Here is a 16,419-nt window from a genome sequence, read left to right as displayed (position 1 = left end):
TCTCTTGTATCTTTCTGTCACATCAACTCCATCCCTTTTTGAATATTGCTGAAAACCTTGTATCTTCTCCCTGGTCTATACCGCTTGATTTTTCTCTTGTCATTCTTGAAGTCAGTCCTGGTTCTCTAAAGCATTGCTACTCTATCTTGTAGAACTGCTTGTTACTACACAATAATCATTGTCATAGACTCAGAACCACAGAATCATAGTGTGATGACTTGATGTCACTTCAGTTTGGTGACTGGCACCATTGCGATACCTTGTCATGTTGATTGATCAGTATATGCAAAAGACAGTCTAATTGTAAGTTGCACCTTTTTAAAGAAAATCTGTTTAACAATTTAGTTAAACCAGTGCAAACCTCTGTATGGACAGCCTTTTATATCTGTTTACAAGTGGCTTATATCAGTTTAGCTTGTGAGGATTAAGCAATAAATCCACACACATGGCTTACACAGGTCTTTTAAACCACTGCAGATTTGGCTTAATGCCACAGAGTGATATCAAGATCTTGTTCTGTGGCTGCTTGGTGGCTCTGTTTGGATCTTCCCTTTCTCACTGCAGCTACACGTGGAAAAAGAGAATGGAGGGTGATGTGTTGCCTCCCTTGCTATCTACCTGTTAGGAGGCATTCAAGAGTCTGATCAAACCTGTGGTCTTGAGCGTCTCATCTGTGGTCCTAAAGAGCCACATGTTCCTCTCCTGGCACAGGTTGATTATTGCTGCCCCTCATATGACATTGTGCAAAAATCTGGTGTGGTTCTGGGTGTAACTTAATTTTGTAAAAAAATTGATAAGTAATACTACTTGTAGTCTTTCTACTCCTTTCCTTCATAGATTATAAAATTTCCTTTTCAGGGACCTAATCCTACTGCACCTAATCCTAATGTGCTGTCTTGTCTTTCCCATCCTTACTCACCTACCTTTACCAACCTGGGCTGAAAATGGGAAATTACCTCAAAAAATTTGTTATTGCGTTTCTCAATGGCTAATTAGTCTCAAATGATAACTGAAGAGTCCCTTACTCAGTTTGTGTTGACTGGTCTGTATTGTACCTTAAATACCCATGAAAAAATTGAATGTTTTATGTTTGTATTGATGGGAAATAGTGTTTCCTGTGGAGAAAGTGTGTGCTTCCTTGATTTCACTAGGCAGATGACTCCAACAAAGAAAGAGCTTTTAAACATGGATTGGGCAGCAGGAACCATATGTTTCCTATTGTCCATCTCCATAGATATTCCTGGAAAATGTTAATGTCAAGTTAACTTAAAATGGAAGCAACTGGTGCAAATTTAAATATTAAGGCATGGGGTGGATATCTCCCCACTAGATACCCTTGATTCACCAGTACCTAAAATTAATCTGTAGTATTGCTTGTAGCTAGCTAAGTGATAAACTGAATTTAAATAATATTCTGTATTATATCATGTTACAATATATGCCTTTTAATGTTGCTCTCTTTTGAATGTTTTGTGTTGTAATTTAACTTTTAGCTCTGTCTTCTCCTGGGTATTATTAGCAGTCTTTTTGAAATGATGCCTTACTAATTTATTTTACAGGTGATCAAGCTAGAAGCTTTTTTTTCCAATCTGGGTTACCTCAACCGGTGTTAGCACAAATATGGCAAGTATATTAAAAAAAAATCTTCAACTATATTGGAGCAAGGAATTCAATTACACAACCTTTACACTTAACATGCTGCTATTTAAAATCACTTGCTTTGCTCAGCCTATAGTCTAAAAGTCAACAAGACAAAAGTCTTTGTTGCTATGATCCAGCTGTGAATTTTTTTTAAAGTTACTAATATATTTAGTATGCCTCTTGCTGGAGGTGGCCATCTTATTGAAAAGTGATATTTGTAACCAAGCGGTGGTTTGGTAAGAAATGTAAGAAGAGACCATATAAAATGTTTCCAGCTTTGTTATTAATATAGTCATAAAATGCAACAATTAGTTTTTTTTTTAAATACTTAAGATACTAGATATACTAATGGGACTGTTAAACCAGACCTGCACAATTGTCATAACATTTATAATCTGCATAAAATCTACTCTCATCATAGTTCAGTGATAATGGAGTTTAAGGTGGGAGAGGAGGAACAATGATTTTTTTTATTTCTGGGTGAGTGAACAAATTTGCAAAGCTGTGTTAAACTGCTAATAAACCCATTTGGAAACTGGCATCTAGTTTCTTCATGTAGGGCTTTCAAATTGCTACTGTTCCAAAACATATGAAACTTCGACTCAGAAATGCTAATTTTAATGAAAATCTTGAAGAAAATATATTTTCTTGCTAATTGACTTTCCTTCGAAACTGAGCAAAATGAATGTGATTTTTTCCTTTGCACAGTGCACTGGCAGTGGGGGGTGGGGAGAGGAGGGATCACTGTGTTGACATGGTATCTACACAGATGAAAGTTAACATTAACCAGTAAATACAATGCGTTGTTTTCCATGGTGTCTCCTTATTGCAGCCACTCTTATACTAGTAGAAATGTCTCCGTATTCCATTCCCTTAGGGAAAAGAGTGGCTCTCTATGAAAAAGGAGAGTCATCTTGCAAGAAGACAGCTGCTTTGGAAATGAGTATCTGCCCTCTTGCTGCTTTATGACAAGGCTTGAAAGAGAGGGTGTGTGGGTGTTCTTTTGTTTCATTTTTGGTCTTCGAAATATAAGGCAAATCACATTTGGCCTTATTTTGCTGGAAGACTTGTTGAAGGTTTCAAGTGTCCATTTAAAATTTCTCTCCTCTTAATTAAAGAGGATGGAATCTTTAGTCTTAAGACATTCTTTCTCTAAAACTGTTCACTAGGCATTCGTTTTAAATGTGTTGTTAAAACTAAACAGTTGTAAATAGTCTGAGGGCCTGTCGAAATAAACATTCAGTGCGAAGAAAGCTAGGGTGTAAATCTATCTGTGTGGACCCTGCTACTGTGAATTCAAAAGTTCTCTCATGTGCATTGACCTACTCCTGTTTCAAAGCTGAGTAGATCAAAGTGCACTGGGCAACTTTTAGTGCACAGTAACAAGGTCCACAGGAACAGCTGGTGCCTGGCACTCTTGTGTGCTTTAAATTTGCTGTGCATTTAGCTGTTCGTCTAGATATACCCTGACTAAAAATCTCTTCCCCTCTGAGTTATTTAAACTTTGTCTATTGAGAGATTATCATTCCACTAGCTCTGTAGTTATAGAGACTAGACCTGATTTTTGTAACTTACAAAAAACAAGAAGCAGAAATAAAACTTTAATATATTAAGGCACCTCTCTAAATCATAAGGTAAGGGGGAACCCTTTTTTCTTCTTCGAGAGGTGTCCCTGTGGATGCTCCACTGTAAGTGTTAGTGTGCTCCTACACCGTTGTTTGGAGATTTTTACAGCAGTACCCATATTGGCCGCGCATGCACAGAGCCTGCCTCACATACCAGTCTTGACTTAATAGTGTCCATGCGCAGCTGAACTCCTCAGTTCCCTCTCTACCATCCCCGGCCAGAGTCAGACCTACAGTAGACTCATTAAAACTTTCTCTCCGTCTACATCCTTTTTTCCCTTAGTTTAGCATTCTACTTACTAGATATGTTCATCCCTTAAAAAAAAAAAAAAAATTTGTTCCCGCTTGTTCCTCTCAGCCTCCAGCGGACACTAATATGCCTGGCTCCCCAGGATTTAAGCAGTGCACTATGTGCAGGGATGCCATCCCTATCTCGGATGGTCACTCCCAGTGTATAAAATGCCTGGGGGAGTCCCTCATTCTTCAAAAATGTGCCTATTGTTCCAAATTAAAATCCAAGTCACATAAAGACAGAGAACTCTGCCTGAAAATGATTCTTGGGCAGAAGTCACTCGGACCTGCTTCTGACCCAGGTATAGACTCCTCAGTGAATCACAGCCCTCCCGCCTCCAAAAAGGACAAAAGAGAAAACGCCCGCCTAATTACCCAGAAGGGAAACATTGCAAGCAAAAAGGTTGCCGAGCAGGTCTATTTCTTCTATGCAGACCTTCTCTCAGCTCAGCACCTTTGATGTGCTGGGTTCCTCCGGCATCACACTAATCCCACCTCTGGCTGCGGCGACAGCACAAGCTCTTGGTGCCGAGGCTTCCGACTTCCAATTGCCTGCCTCTCTCATGGCACCGTTCGGCACTGCAATGGACACGGTGCCAGCACAGAGGAACAGACCCGGGCTGCGCTTACCTCCCCGGCACCACCAACCTCAGCACATGCATTGAGCACTACGGTGTAGAGAACGTCAGTGCCGAACAACCCTCCAGTGCTGCAGGCACTCCTAACAGAGGGGTTTCCTCTCACACAGGCTCTCCGGCACTGCAGTTGATTCATTTACCAGACCTGCATGTGTCACCTAACCTACAGTCACCTCTACTTGACACCTTTTTTTTTTCCCGGACATTCACATGTGGTCCGGATAGCTGTCTCCTGCTGTATCTCCCTTTTCTAGTGATGAGGATGCCATAGTGCAGGGAGACTTTTCACCATACCAGTTCTCCCAGTCAGACCCAAATCAGCACTGGTCACACAAAATCTAGGTCTTTGTTCATCAAAGACCTTCCTCCCTGGTATACGAACCCATGGATGGCACCACCTATGCCCTTTCCCAGTCAGTGGCAATACTGAGGTCCATGGGCAACATATAAGCGATCCCACTATGATAGCCAAGAAGCCAGAAATAGGAACAATACCACCTCGCCGCCACCAGTGCATACAGCTACAAATGAGACAAAAACAACAAGCTGTTACTCCACACTTCGATGAACATGCTATACATGCTTTCCCAACCCTTCTGGAGTCCATATCCACACAGGAGGAGGCTATACTGGCTGCCCCACCAACACTGTCGGATGATTTCTTAAAATTTCAAGATCTCTTCAAAAGAGTCGCCAATGAGTTGAGGATTAATCTAGAGGAAGTTTCTGAAAACCAGTATGGGTTGACTGACATTCTGCAACCTACCTCCACATCCAAGATTGCCTTACCTATAAATTCAGCCATTATGGATCCCGCCAAAACCATATGGCAGACACCAGCTACTAGCACACCTACCTGTAAGCGAGCTGACAGGAAATATTTTATTCCTTCCAAAGGGTTGGAGTTCTTTTTTACTCACATAGCCAAACTCATTGGTAGTAGAGGCAGCTAGCCACAAGAACAAACACCAATTTGCCCGTTCTACCCCAACTGTTAAAGACAGTAAAAGGCTGGACCTGCTTGATCGTAAAGTGTATGCTTCGTCCACATTACAATTCCGGATATCTAATTATTCTGTCTCTGAGGGACAAATCATCTCCTGTGCCTCACTACAAGCTGTGCTTGATGTTGCTAATACAGCTGCATGGTCCACTGCTACAGCAGTCATGATGCGTCGAGCTTCATGGCTTTCATAGTCGTCTTTTCTCCACGCTGTTCAGAATACCAACGAAGATCTCCCTTTTGGTGGTGGAAAACTATTTGCCAGTAACACCAACAACGTACTTCACTCCATGAAGGACTCGAGAGTGACATTACAGTCTCTCTGTATCCAAACCTCTGTGTCGGGTTCCCTCCCCACTCTGAACTCTGGGGTACAGATGTGGGGACCTGCATGAAAGACCCCCTAAGCTTATTTCTATCATCTTAGGTTAAAAACTTCCCCAAGGCACAAATCCTTCCTTGTCCTTGGATGGGTACTGCTGCCACCACCACGTGAGGTAGACAAAGATTCAGGAAAAGGACCACTTGGAGTTCCTGTTTCCCCAAAATATTCCCCCAAACCCCTTCACCTCCTTTCCTGGGGAGGCTTGAGAATAATGTACCAACCAATAAGTAAGGTGAGCATAGACCAGACCCTTGGGTTTTTAGGACACTAAAAACCGGTCAGACACCCTGCAAAATAGGAGGAGACAATATAGATACCAACCTTATCAATGTCCATGCTACCTGACGTATACTCAACAAAGTCATAGACCATATGAACAACAACATCAGCGACCAAGATGTTACAGCGACCATTGCTGTAACAATTCATCGGCTCCATGTCAGCCCCCTCCCACAAATAAGCAAATTTGAAGATGTGGTTGAGGATATAGAAAACATCATCCCTACTTCAGTGCCTATTCCCTTTCTATCTTTGCCCCCCAGCCCCCTCCACCCTGTCCTTTTTCAGGGACCCCTCTCACTAACAACTGCTCCGCCAAGAGGTGCATCACCTCTTCCAATTAGGAACAGTGGAACCAGTGCCCGACCAACACAGAGGAAAAGGGTTGTACTCCCATTACTTTCAACAGAAAAGAAAACTGGGGGATGGCGACCCATTCTTGACCTCAGATGCCTCAACAAATGCATTATTTTAAAAAAAAAAACCACCTCAAAATGGTGACTCTTGCAACCATAATCCCAGCACTGAAGCAGGGAGATTGGTTTGCAGACCTCGCCCTGCAGGGCGCTTATGTTCATGTGACCATACATACTGCCCATAGACATTTTATTCGCTTTGTTCTGGGCTCACAACACTACCAGTACAGGGTCCTACCTTTCGGCCTCTCGCCTGCGCCTCATGTCTTTTCCAAACTCCTCGCAGTTGTAACACCTCATCTCAAAAGGCATGGAATCATAATTTTTACTTGCCTCGACAACTATCTTTTCAAAGCCAGGACCCTCCAAGAAGCCATTCAGTCCACACAACAGACAATCCAATGTTTCCATGCTCTTGGCCTGCAAATGAACAAAGAAAATCTACACTCACACCCACCCCACAACTGGAGTTCATAGCAACACATTTCAACTCGCATAAAAGAATAGCACCTCTCCCACTCCACCTTCTCAACGCCATCAACAGTCCACAGGTGACTGCAAGAGATTGCCTACAACTCCTAGGCCACATGGCCTCTTGCACTTTTGTTGTCAGGAACGCTCGCCTCTTCATGAGGTGTTTCCGAAGTTGGATGACCACTGCCTACAGACTGAATGTCCAATGTTCTTCAGAGTCAAGGACACCCTCCACTGGTGGACATTGCCTCACAACCTTTGCTCCGGGGTCCCCTTTCTGCAGGACGTCCCACCAGTTACCATAACTACGGACGCATTCCTTATGAGATAGGGAGTACACATGCCCCACGTAACCGGGCGCAGACTCACCGGCGGCGCCTCTTGCTGGTCGCCTCAGGGAATTAGCGTTCCAGCCTCCGGAGCGCCCTCTTCAGTGTCTCGCCTTGCTGCTGGTTCCCGTGTCCCTCCCAGGACCCCGGTGCCCCTTTCACTGGGTGCTGCCCCCTGGCAGTACCCCACAGTTCTGGGTCTTCCCCTCCCAGAGGAACCCCCAACCCACTATCCCTACCTTGCCTTAGTTGTAGACTCCTGCCAGTCTCCAGCTAGCCCCCACGCCCTGGGGCAGACTGCAGTATGAGCCACTCATCACAGGCAAGGTTGGGTTTGGACCTGCTGCCTCTGTCTAATCTTGGGCTGTTCCCTGCAACCCCAGTACCTGTTGGACCTAATGCTAGGCTACAGCCTGGGGCTCTCCTGCCTGGAGTTCCCCCAGCTCCTCAGGCCCTTCCCCAGCCCTGCTCCAATCTAGGTATTCTGCTTAGGTCCCTGCAGCCAGGTCCTTCGCTCTCAGAAGCTAGAGAGAGTGTCTCTTCTGCTCCTGGCTTCCCTGGCTTTTATAAGGCCCACTGGGTCTGTTAGGGGCATGGCCCCCAGCTGCAGCTGCTCTGCCAATCAGCCCAGCCCTTCCCCTGGATCAGCCATCTCCCAGGGCTATCTTAAACCCCTCTGGGCCAGAGCGGGTGTCCACCCCGCTACACCCCCCCTAAACCCTCACGCCTGGGGGAAGGGGGGCCTCTTGGCCAGGGCTCCCCAGAACTAGCCCTCCAGGGTCGCCCCTCCAGGCTCACACACCTTCTCTCTGAGGCCTCCCAGGCCCGGGAGATCTCCCGGACCTGGGTCTCCACCCTCTGGCGGGCCCGTTCCGCAGCCTCAAGTCACATCCTTAATTCCGGGTCCCCCAGAGTCTCTTCTGTCTCTGTATTGATCCCCACTATTCCCTGTCCTACCCCAACCTGGGTCCCGGCCTCCTGCTGGGCCTAGTCCGTTTGGGTTTCCCTGTCACAGACCTCCCTGGTGATGGTCTGGGTCCCGCCTGCTCGCAGCTCTTCCCCTGCCCCAGCCCTCTCCCAGGGCTATCTTAGACCCCTCTGGGCCTGAGCAGGTGTCCACCCCGCTACACCCCAATACACTGTCCAGGGGCTTTCGTCTCCTGCCGAGAAGTCCCTTCACATCAACGTCTAGATCTCTGAACGCTATGCAATGCCTGCCTCCAATTTCTTCCCTTCATACAAAACCAACGAGTCAGGATAATGACTGACAACATTGCCTGCATGTTCTATGTAAACAGGCAAGGGGTGGGGTGTGTGATGCCATTCCCTTTCTACAGAAACGATGAAACGGTGGAACTCGTGTCTCAGACACAATGTCTGAATATCAGCTGCATACTTACCTGGCTCTCTCAATACCACCACAGATGACCTCAGCAGAAGATTTCCCACAGACAACGAATGGGAACTAAACGAGGATATAGTACTAGACATATTTCACACATGGGAATACCCAACCACAGACCTTTTCACAACTGCAGCAAATAAGATATGCCCAACATTTTGTTCCAGAGCGGAACTAGGCAAACACTCCTCAGGGGATGCGTTCATGTTCCCATGGAACACCGACCTAACATATGCATTTCCCCGATACCACTCATACACAAAGTACTGATAAAAATACGAACAGACCAAGCCAGGGTCATAACGATTGCCCCAACATGACCCAGACAGGCATGGTACTCTTTCCTTGTCAAGATGGTGCTTTCTGCACCCATCCCACTACCCCCTGCCCGAATCTCTTGTCCCAACAACACGGTCTACTACTCCAACCCAGTTTAACCACGTTATACCTCAAGGTTTGGCTCCTTCATGGTTCTCTCATGCCGAGCAAACTTTCTCGGAGCAGGTTCAAAATGTACTCCTTCATAGCACAACAAATTCTATATGCACCACCTACCTTCATAACTGGACAAGATTTACACAGTGGTGGGCTGCCACAGAAACCGCTCCTTTTTTCCGTGCCTCTCCCACTAATCCTCAACTATCTGTTAGAGATTAAACTTTCTGGATTCTCCCTGAGTTCCATCAAAGTCCATTTGGCCGCAGTTACAATGTTCCATGGTGCCACCAACAGTAGGCTTATCTTTGCTCACCCCATTACTAAGCGATTCCTTAAGGGACCCCAAACCCTATACCCAGACATCAAATGGCTTAATCCACCTTGGAACCTTCTCCTAGTCTTAAACTTAACATGCCTAATCCAAAAACCATTTGAACCATTAGCGACATGTTCCCCCTACATCTCTCTATGAAAACTGTATTTCTAGTAGCAATTACCTCTGCAAAATGCACAGGAGAAATTGCAGCACTCATGGCTGATCCACCATCCACCATATTTTTTAAGCACAAAGTCACCCTGTGCTTACTCCCCAGAATTCTACCAAAGGTGCACTCATCTTTCCACGTCAATGAGCCTATCCATCTCCCTACCTTTTTCCATAACCACATACAAATTCCTTTGGATCTACAATGCACACTTTAGACCTGCGCAGAGCTTTGTCCTTCTACTTGGACAGGGTTAAAACCTTTAGGCATTCCGACAAGCTATTCGTCCCCATTGCAGAATGCTCTAAGGGCTCATCAGTCTCTAACCAGACTTTCCAACTGGGTTTCGAGTTGCATTTGGCTCTATCAATTACAGAATATGACTCCCCCTACTTTTATCAGGACTCGCTCCACCAGATCCATGGCAGCCTCAGTGGCCTTTCTACGTAATGTCGCCCTTAAGGACATTTTCAGAGCTGCCATTTGGGCTTCTGAAAATACGTTTGCAAAACATTATGCTCTTACACAGGGACCCATCACTGATACACGTGTGGGCAGAGCTGTTCTATCTACTGCATTTCTTCCAGATCTGAAGTCCCTACCTCCTTGAGAGATACTGCTTTTCAGTCACCTACAGTGGAACACCCACAGGGGAAGAAGGAGAAGAAAAGTTACTCACCTGTGCAGTAACTAACTGTTCTTCGAGATGAGTGTCCCTGTGGGTGCTCCACTCTCCACCCTCCTCCCCTCTACGTCGGAGCTGGGACGGCCTCCGTTGTAGAGAAGCAACTGAGGAGTTTGGCCGCGCATGCACACTATTAAGACTGGTGTGTGAGGCAGGCTCCGCGCATGTGTGGCTGATATGGGTACTGCTGTAAAAATCTCCGAACAGGGGCGCACCCACAGGTGACTCATCTCAAAGAACGTCAGTTACTGCACAGGTGAGTAACCACCTCTTGGTCACTTCTTAATTAAGTGGAGTCTGCATTTTAGGTTAGATAAGCTAATTTGCATCTAATTCCAAGGAAGGAACAGTGAATAAGAGGGTGGGATCACAATAGCTAGAGCAAGAATACCACTTGAAGAAGAACTTCCCTCCCCATTAGCCTCTTTGGATGAAGCTAAGTAAATATCTGACTGTAGATAGTCTAGCACAGATTACTGCTGTTTTACAAAAATCCTAGGAGTTAAAAAGGAACTCTAAGTGGCTCTTTCCACAGAAACTGAAAGCATGCTTAAAAATCTGATAGTTTCCTTTGTCATCAGTTGAAGCATAATTGTGTGTAAATAGACAAGTTCTCAGCCAGATCTTTGGCCTGTAATGCAATGGCAAGAAGGCAATTATATTAACAGCCACAATAGTTGTTCAAAGCAATCTGAGATGTAAAGAAACAAGAAATTTTGACCTACCCCGATTTGAGGGGTAGGATACTCCAAAGGACATCTTTGTGTGGTGGATTAAACGATCAGTAGCATGGTTCCCAAAGGTCTTGTGTTAGCTTCAAATCTTTGTGCTTATTCATGTGGATCCATTGTCACTTTTAGGTCTGAGAGACTTTCGGCTTCCATGGAGGAAGAGTGTACAGCACTTAAATAGGAAAAGCTTCAGGAGGTGTCACAAGATCTATTTAGTGGATTCATCTGCCTCAGTCTTTAGCCCAAGTGCTCTGTACGCTGTTTCAGACTATAGGTCCAGATCTTTATATGTGGGAAGAAAACTATTTACAACCTTAGTTCTCTATCTGTATTCTCTATTTCCCAGTCTAGTTGGAGTTCACCACTGACAATACCCTCAGTTTGCTAGGACTGTCATTTTTTATGAAGTTTACAGAATCTATAGGAAAAAGTTAAAACAATAAGCAACTTAAGGCCCCCAGTGCTGCAAATGTGTATCTTTACTTGTGTATCTTTACTTGCCGCAGGGGCGGATTTACCAGTAAACACAGGGTGCCCTGGCACGGGGCCCCCCAACAACAGGGGGCCCCAGGGCCAGGCACTCAGGCAGCTCAGCACCAGCACACACATACACCCCTCCCGCGGGGGGGCGCTGGGCAGGGGAGCAGGAAGGAAGGCTCCCTTGCAGCCTCAAGGGAGCAGGCGGGTGGTGTGGGTGGCAGGAGTGCCGCAAACGCGGAAGGACTCAGGAGGAGCACAGGGCGGCCGCGCAGCCAGCCGGAGAGAAGCGGCACTTTGACGGGGAAAGCGCTGCTTCTCTCTGGCTGCTGGCTGTGTGGCTGCCCCTGCTCCTTCTGAGTCCTCCGCCCATGTTCGCAGGGCTGGATTCCGAAAGGGGCTTTAGAGCTGCAGCCTGGGGCCCCCTTAGCCAAAGGCCCTGCAGCCCCTGCGTTCCAGGATACCCTGCCTGCAGGGGACGGCCCCCAGAATTGTGGCCATGGGGGTGATGCCGCACTGCGCGGAGCCACCTGTACCCCCCCTGCAGCAAACAGGAGCTGCCCCAGGTAAGTGCTCTGCACTCCCTGCCAGCCTCCTCCCCCACCCTGAGCCTCCTCCCCCACCCTAAGTATCGCCCAGACCCTGCACCCTCAGCCCTGAGCCCCAGGAGGAGAATGGAGAAAAAAAGAATGAAAAACGGGGTTGGAGGGGAGATAAGTGAAACTGCTCCCCCCACAGTTGGGGGCCCCAGAAATGAAGCTGAGCACAGGGCCCCACTAACTCTAGATCCACCACTGACATGCCTAATTATTTCCAAGGTCTTCAGTAGGGCTACTTGCTTGAGGGAAAGTTTTGCATATGATAATGTTGGCAGGATTGGGACCTAACTCATTAACTTGTTAGATTCGTGGCTCCAAAAACCAAGTCTGATGTAATGCAAAGTCACATCTGCTTTTATAGATTCTTTTGTTAGCTAAGGAAGCATTGTCTGGGGAAGTACAGCTATGAGGCAGGAATTGCTGAGGGTTTGGCCTTGTTGACTGATAGTTCCGACAGCCTTCAGATCTGTTACAGGAGGAGTAATGCATTTTAGAATTGTCAAAAAGATATCATTTCATAATTTTAAAAAAATTTGGCTTGCATATTTTTAAAAATATCTTCAAGTATGATTTTAAAAGGTGTAGTTCTCTTTTAAATTTGGTGAAAATTGGATTGCTATTTTGAGTAATGAAAAATCTGTTTTCACTAAAATAGAATGTCAGGAAAAGCTACCTCGTTGAAATGGTGTTTAAATATTTTCTGCCCAACAGAGCTATTCTGAAAATATTTTGAAGTTGCAGTAATTTGTTTTTAGACGTGAGACTACACGAAGGCTGTATTATAAAATTTAAAATTCAGTTCTTAACAAAACATCTGTGAGCATGTTGGGACTTTTCTAGCGCAAGGCCGAGGAACTGCTATGGTTTATCATGACAATTCCTCTGCTGATCTACTTTTTTCAGGCTTTGTTGTCTGTCAAGCCAGTAATCTATAAAGTGTCTAAATAGTCTTTGAAATGGGACCGTAATGATTCAGAAGGCAAGAACTATTTTTAACTGGGCCATAATCTGGATTTCTTCCAAAACCCACAATCCCTCCTGAAATCCTCCACCCAGTCCCCTTATCTCTAGCTTAGTTTAAACTAGTACTGGAAATAACCAGTGCAAGCTGCTGCTTATTATATTCAGAATTCTATTTCTGCAGCGAACATTAAAATAGTTGGTAGATTTACCCTCTTCTGACACCTGCTTTCCTTCTAATAGTCTCAAATTTGTGGAAGCTAGAAGAATGATGGGAAAATATGATGGTAGGGCAGACCCTGGGATTTTACTATTTAATGTATACAGTAGTTTAGTGACACTGAAGACTCAGTTCCTGCTGTTGTGTTTGGGTTTCATAGTTTAGGATGAATATGGGAATTTAAGGCTAGATTTAATCCAGATCTTCAGTTGCAGTAGAACTTCCTGGCTGGAGTGTGTGGCATTCTAAAAATAACCTTTAGAAAGATATTTTTATAGTTTAATAAGCCATGCTCTAAGCAGCACACATCCTGCCTGCCCAATCCTTGCCCTCACCATCAATCTCACAGATGGCAATATTGCAGAGATTCCACGGCAAGGTATGGGAAAGATGGTAGTGCTGCTTCTACCAAAGTGTAGGCGGGGAGAGATTCATGAGAAGAGGACCCCTTTTGCACCTAGATTTTGGGGGTCTGATTCAGCCTTTTGCAATTATCCAAGTAAAAATATCTACAGTTATGAACACAGGCACATTTTATAGATATAATAAATCTGTAATCAATTTACTGTTCTATGGTGGTTTCCAGCCAGGTCTCAAATAAATGAATTAATGTACATTAAGTTCTTCCTAATTTTGTTATAACCGGATACTTGTGTTTTGTGGAACAGTGAAATGTAGGTGGTAGTTACTGTCAGCTACTCACAGCACAAGGCAATGTTTACACAAAAGTAGCATTGTAAACTCAGAGTATGTGGTTAGATTCTCTTAAAGTGATAAGAAACATGAAGTTTCTCTGTTAATTGAAAAGAGCCTTTCAGAGATACAAAAGCTTAGCTTTGTATTTCTGCTAGCACACTGTAATCATTTAAATGTGTGTAAATAATGCAGCGTTGTAGTTGTACTTCATTTTCCTGAAATTTGTGTGAAGTTGAATAAAGTAGCAAAACTGTTGAACTACAGCAAATGAGTAGAATAGCAGGAAAGACATTAACTAGAGATGAAAGATTTTTTTTTTGACTAAATGGGTAGATAGGAGTTTTCTCATTCAATGAACATAATGGGAAGTGTGCATATCTTGCTTCTGATTATTATTAATTGCACATAGAAGGAAACTATGTAGAGTAAAAATGTATTGCCCAAAATGTGGGAAACTACTAATGGAATAATACCACCTAGCTAGGTATAATGCTTTCCATTAGTAGATCTCAAAGTGCTTTCAAAGGAGATCATTATCATGTAATGTCTGAATGAACCAGTCACATACAATGTGATGATACTTAATAGTATTCTCATGGTCAGGTGTGTGGCAGATTGAGGAGCTCTTCCTACTTTTAATAGCCGAAAACCTCCTGGAGTAGTTTGTAAATAAAAGTTGATTATGTAGTTGTAGAAGCCTTCTGGGCAGAACAAATAAGCACTGTTACAAAGGCATTTGCTTAAATATCTCCCCCCCCACAGCTATTGTACCACTATATCCCAGCATCAGAAATCACTTAATTGCCTGATCTGACAGTGCCAATTGGATGGACTCAGCAGAACTGACTTCTACATATGAAAAGTGAGAGATATGTTTAGTGGGGAAAACACCAGTTGCTCAGAGTGTGATCAAAGAAATCTGTCAGAGTAGCTTTCTTCAGGCAGTCTTTCTCTGATTGATATTTATGGTTAACCACCTGAGACCACATATACTAACCCCCGCCCCCCCACCCCCCCCACACCAGTTACAACTTGGGGTCTGAATAAAGGATGACTAAACCCTGAAGAAAACTTTAATCAGAATAAACATGCTTTTCCTTTGAGTATTCTTGTAGACTGAGTGGCCTTTTTATTTGCCTTCAAAAGGTCTGGTGTTCTTTTTGTAAACTTTGTAATTTTGTAAATTTAACTTAAATATTTGTTACTGCATTCCATCATCTTTAATACTTAGCAATTTATAAGTAAGTTACTACACCTATGGTATTCATGTCTTCCTTTCACTCAAATGCAAAAGCACTGGAGGGCAAGTTATAGCCTTTAAATCTCTGGATTCCTGGGTAGAAATTCTGACAGATCAGATGCCTTTGACCTCAACCTTAGTGTCTGTGAACATTTCAAAGTCACCATGTAACTTGGTATAATTTTGATTTTCTTTCTAATCAAGCATCTTAGGAGTTGAACATGACTGCTATAGGTCAGGATCAAGGTGCATTGGTTGAGCTATGTCAGTCTGAAAAAGTAAATAAGCACATTGGTGAGAGACTTCTAACAAACTGGGTCTTCCATTACAAGAGCTGGATGATACTGGGGACAGCAAGAGAATTCAACATGTTGTATAATAGCATCTCTCTTGGTGGTATCCTCTCCAGCCACTGGGAAATGTCCACTCTGATCTTCTTGTCGAAACTTAAACTATGCATTTCTTCAACAAAGGAATGATATTTTAGTTCAGTACAGCAGTTGTGGGGTAATATGCACAAGGCTGAAGTCTAAAAGTAATTCGCTATTTGAAAGGTTTCAGAGTAACAGCCGTGTTAGTCTGTATTCGCAAAAAGAAAAGGAGTACTTGTGGCACCTTAGAGACTAACCAATTTATTTGAGCATAAGCTTTTGTGAGCTACAGCTCACTTCATCGGATGCATACTGTGGAAAATACAGAAGATGTTTGTTTTTATACACACAAATCATGGAAAAAATGGGTGTTTACCACTACAAAAGGTTTTCTCTCCCCCCACCCCACTCTCCTGCTGGTAATAGCTTCGCTGCTCATCTGGTCCACTCTCCGCAATGGTACCTGTGGAGAGAAGATGAAAGCGGTTAGTTACCTGTCCGTGTTGCTGGAACCCGGACATTCCCCCTTCTTCTTCTGGAGGTCACATGTTGCCAAGCTTCTTCACTGGCCTCTTGGCTCTGCTGTGCAACCTGCTCTAAATCTTTAGAGCTTTGTGCCCGTAGAAGCATATCCTGACTTTTGTCCAGAAAATCCTCTGTTTCTCGTATGCAACGCAGGGTCGTTATCTGTTGCTCCAGACCTTCAATCTTCTCTTTCAATATGGAGACCAGCTTGCACTTTGTACAGACAAAGTTGCTTCTGTCCTGTGGAAGAAAGACAAACATGGCACATCCAGTGCAGGTCACAACAGCTGAATCCCCCCTTCCATATCACCTTCCCACTGTGAGCTTCCTCAGAGAAGTTGGCAAGATGTAAGCCTCACTGGGCTCACTCCAGGCGAACTCCCAGGCAAACTCCTGTTGTGTGCTGCTCTGCTGTTCCCCGCTGCTCCGCCACCACTCAGCTGGTTCGCGAAGCTCTGGCTATTTTTAAACAGCCAGGCTTCCCTGAAACAGACAACCCCAGTGCCTGC

The 16,419-nt window shown here is 44.5% G+C and overlaps 1 protein-coding gene across 9 annotated transcripts in view; it reads left to right on the top strand.

The window, feature by feature from the left end:
• The window catches only part of ITSN1 (intersectin 1), a 222,769-nt gene that overhangs the window by 43,542 nt on the left and 162,808 nt on the right, over positions 1-16,419 (top strand). For 8 of the 9 annotated variants that reach the window (XM_073361573.1, XM_073361520.1, XM_073361526.1 and 5 more), the window contains one exon: positions 1,560-1,623. The exons of the other annotated variant lie outside the window; for it this stretch is intronic. In XM_073361573.1, the coding sequence (XP_073217674.1) occupies positions 1,560-1,623 (64 nt within the window). The remainder of the gene's footprint in view (positions 1-1,559; positions 1,624-16,419) is intronic. 9 annotated transcript variants of the gene reach the window in all.

Source organism: Lepidochelys kempii, chromosome 1 (genome assembly GCF_965140265.1).
Source record: "Lepidochelys kempii isolate rLepKem1 chromosome 1, rLepKem1.hap2, whole genome shotgun sequence".
NCBI classification, from domain to species: Eukaryota; Metazoa; Chordata; order Testudines; family Cheloniidae; genus Lepidochelys; species Lepidochelys kempii.
This window is presented reverse-complemented; position numbering and strand designations above follow the sequence as displayed.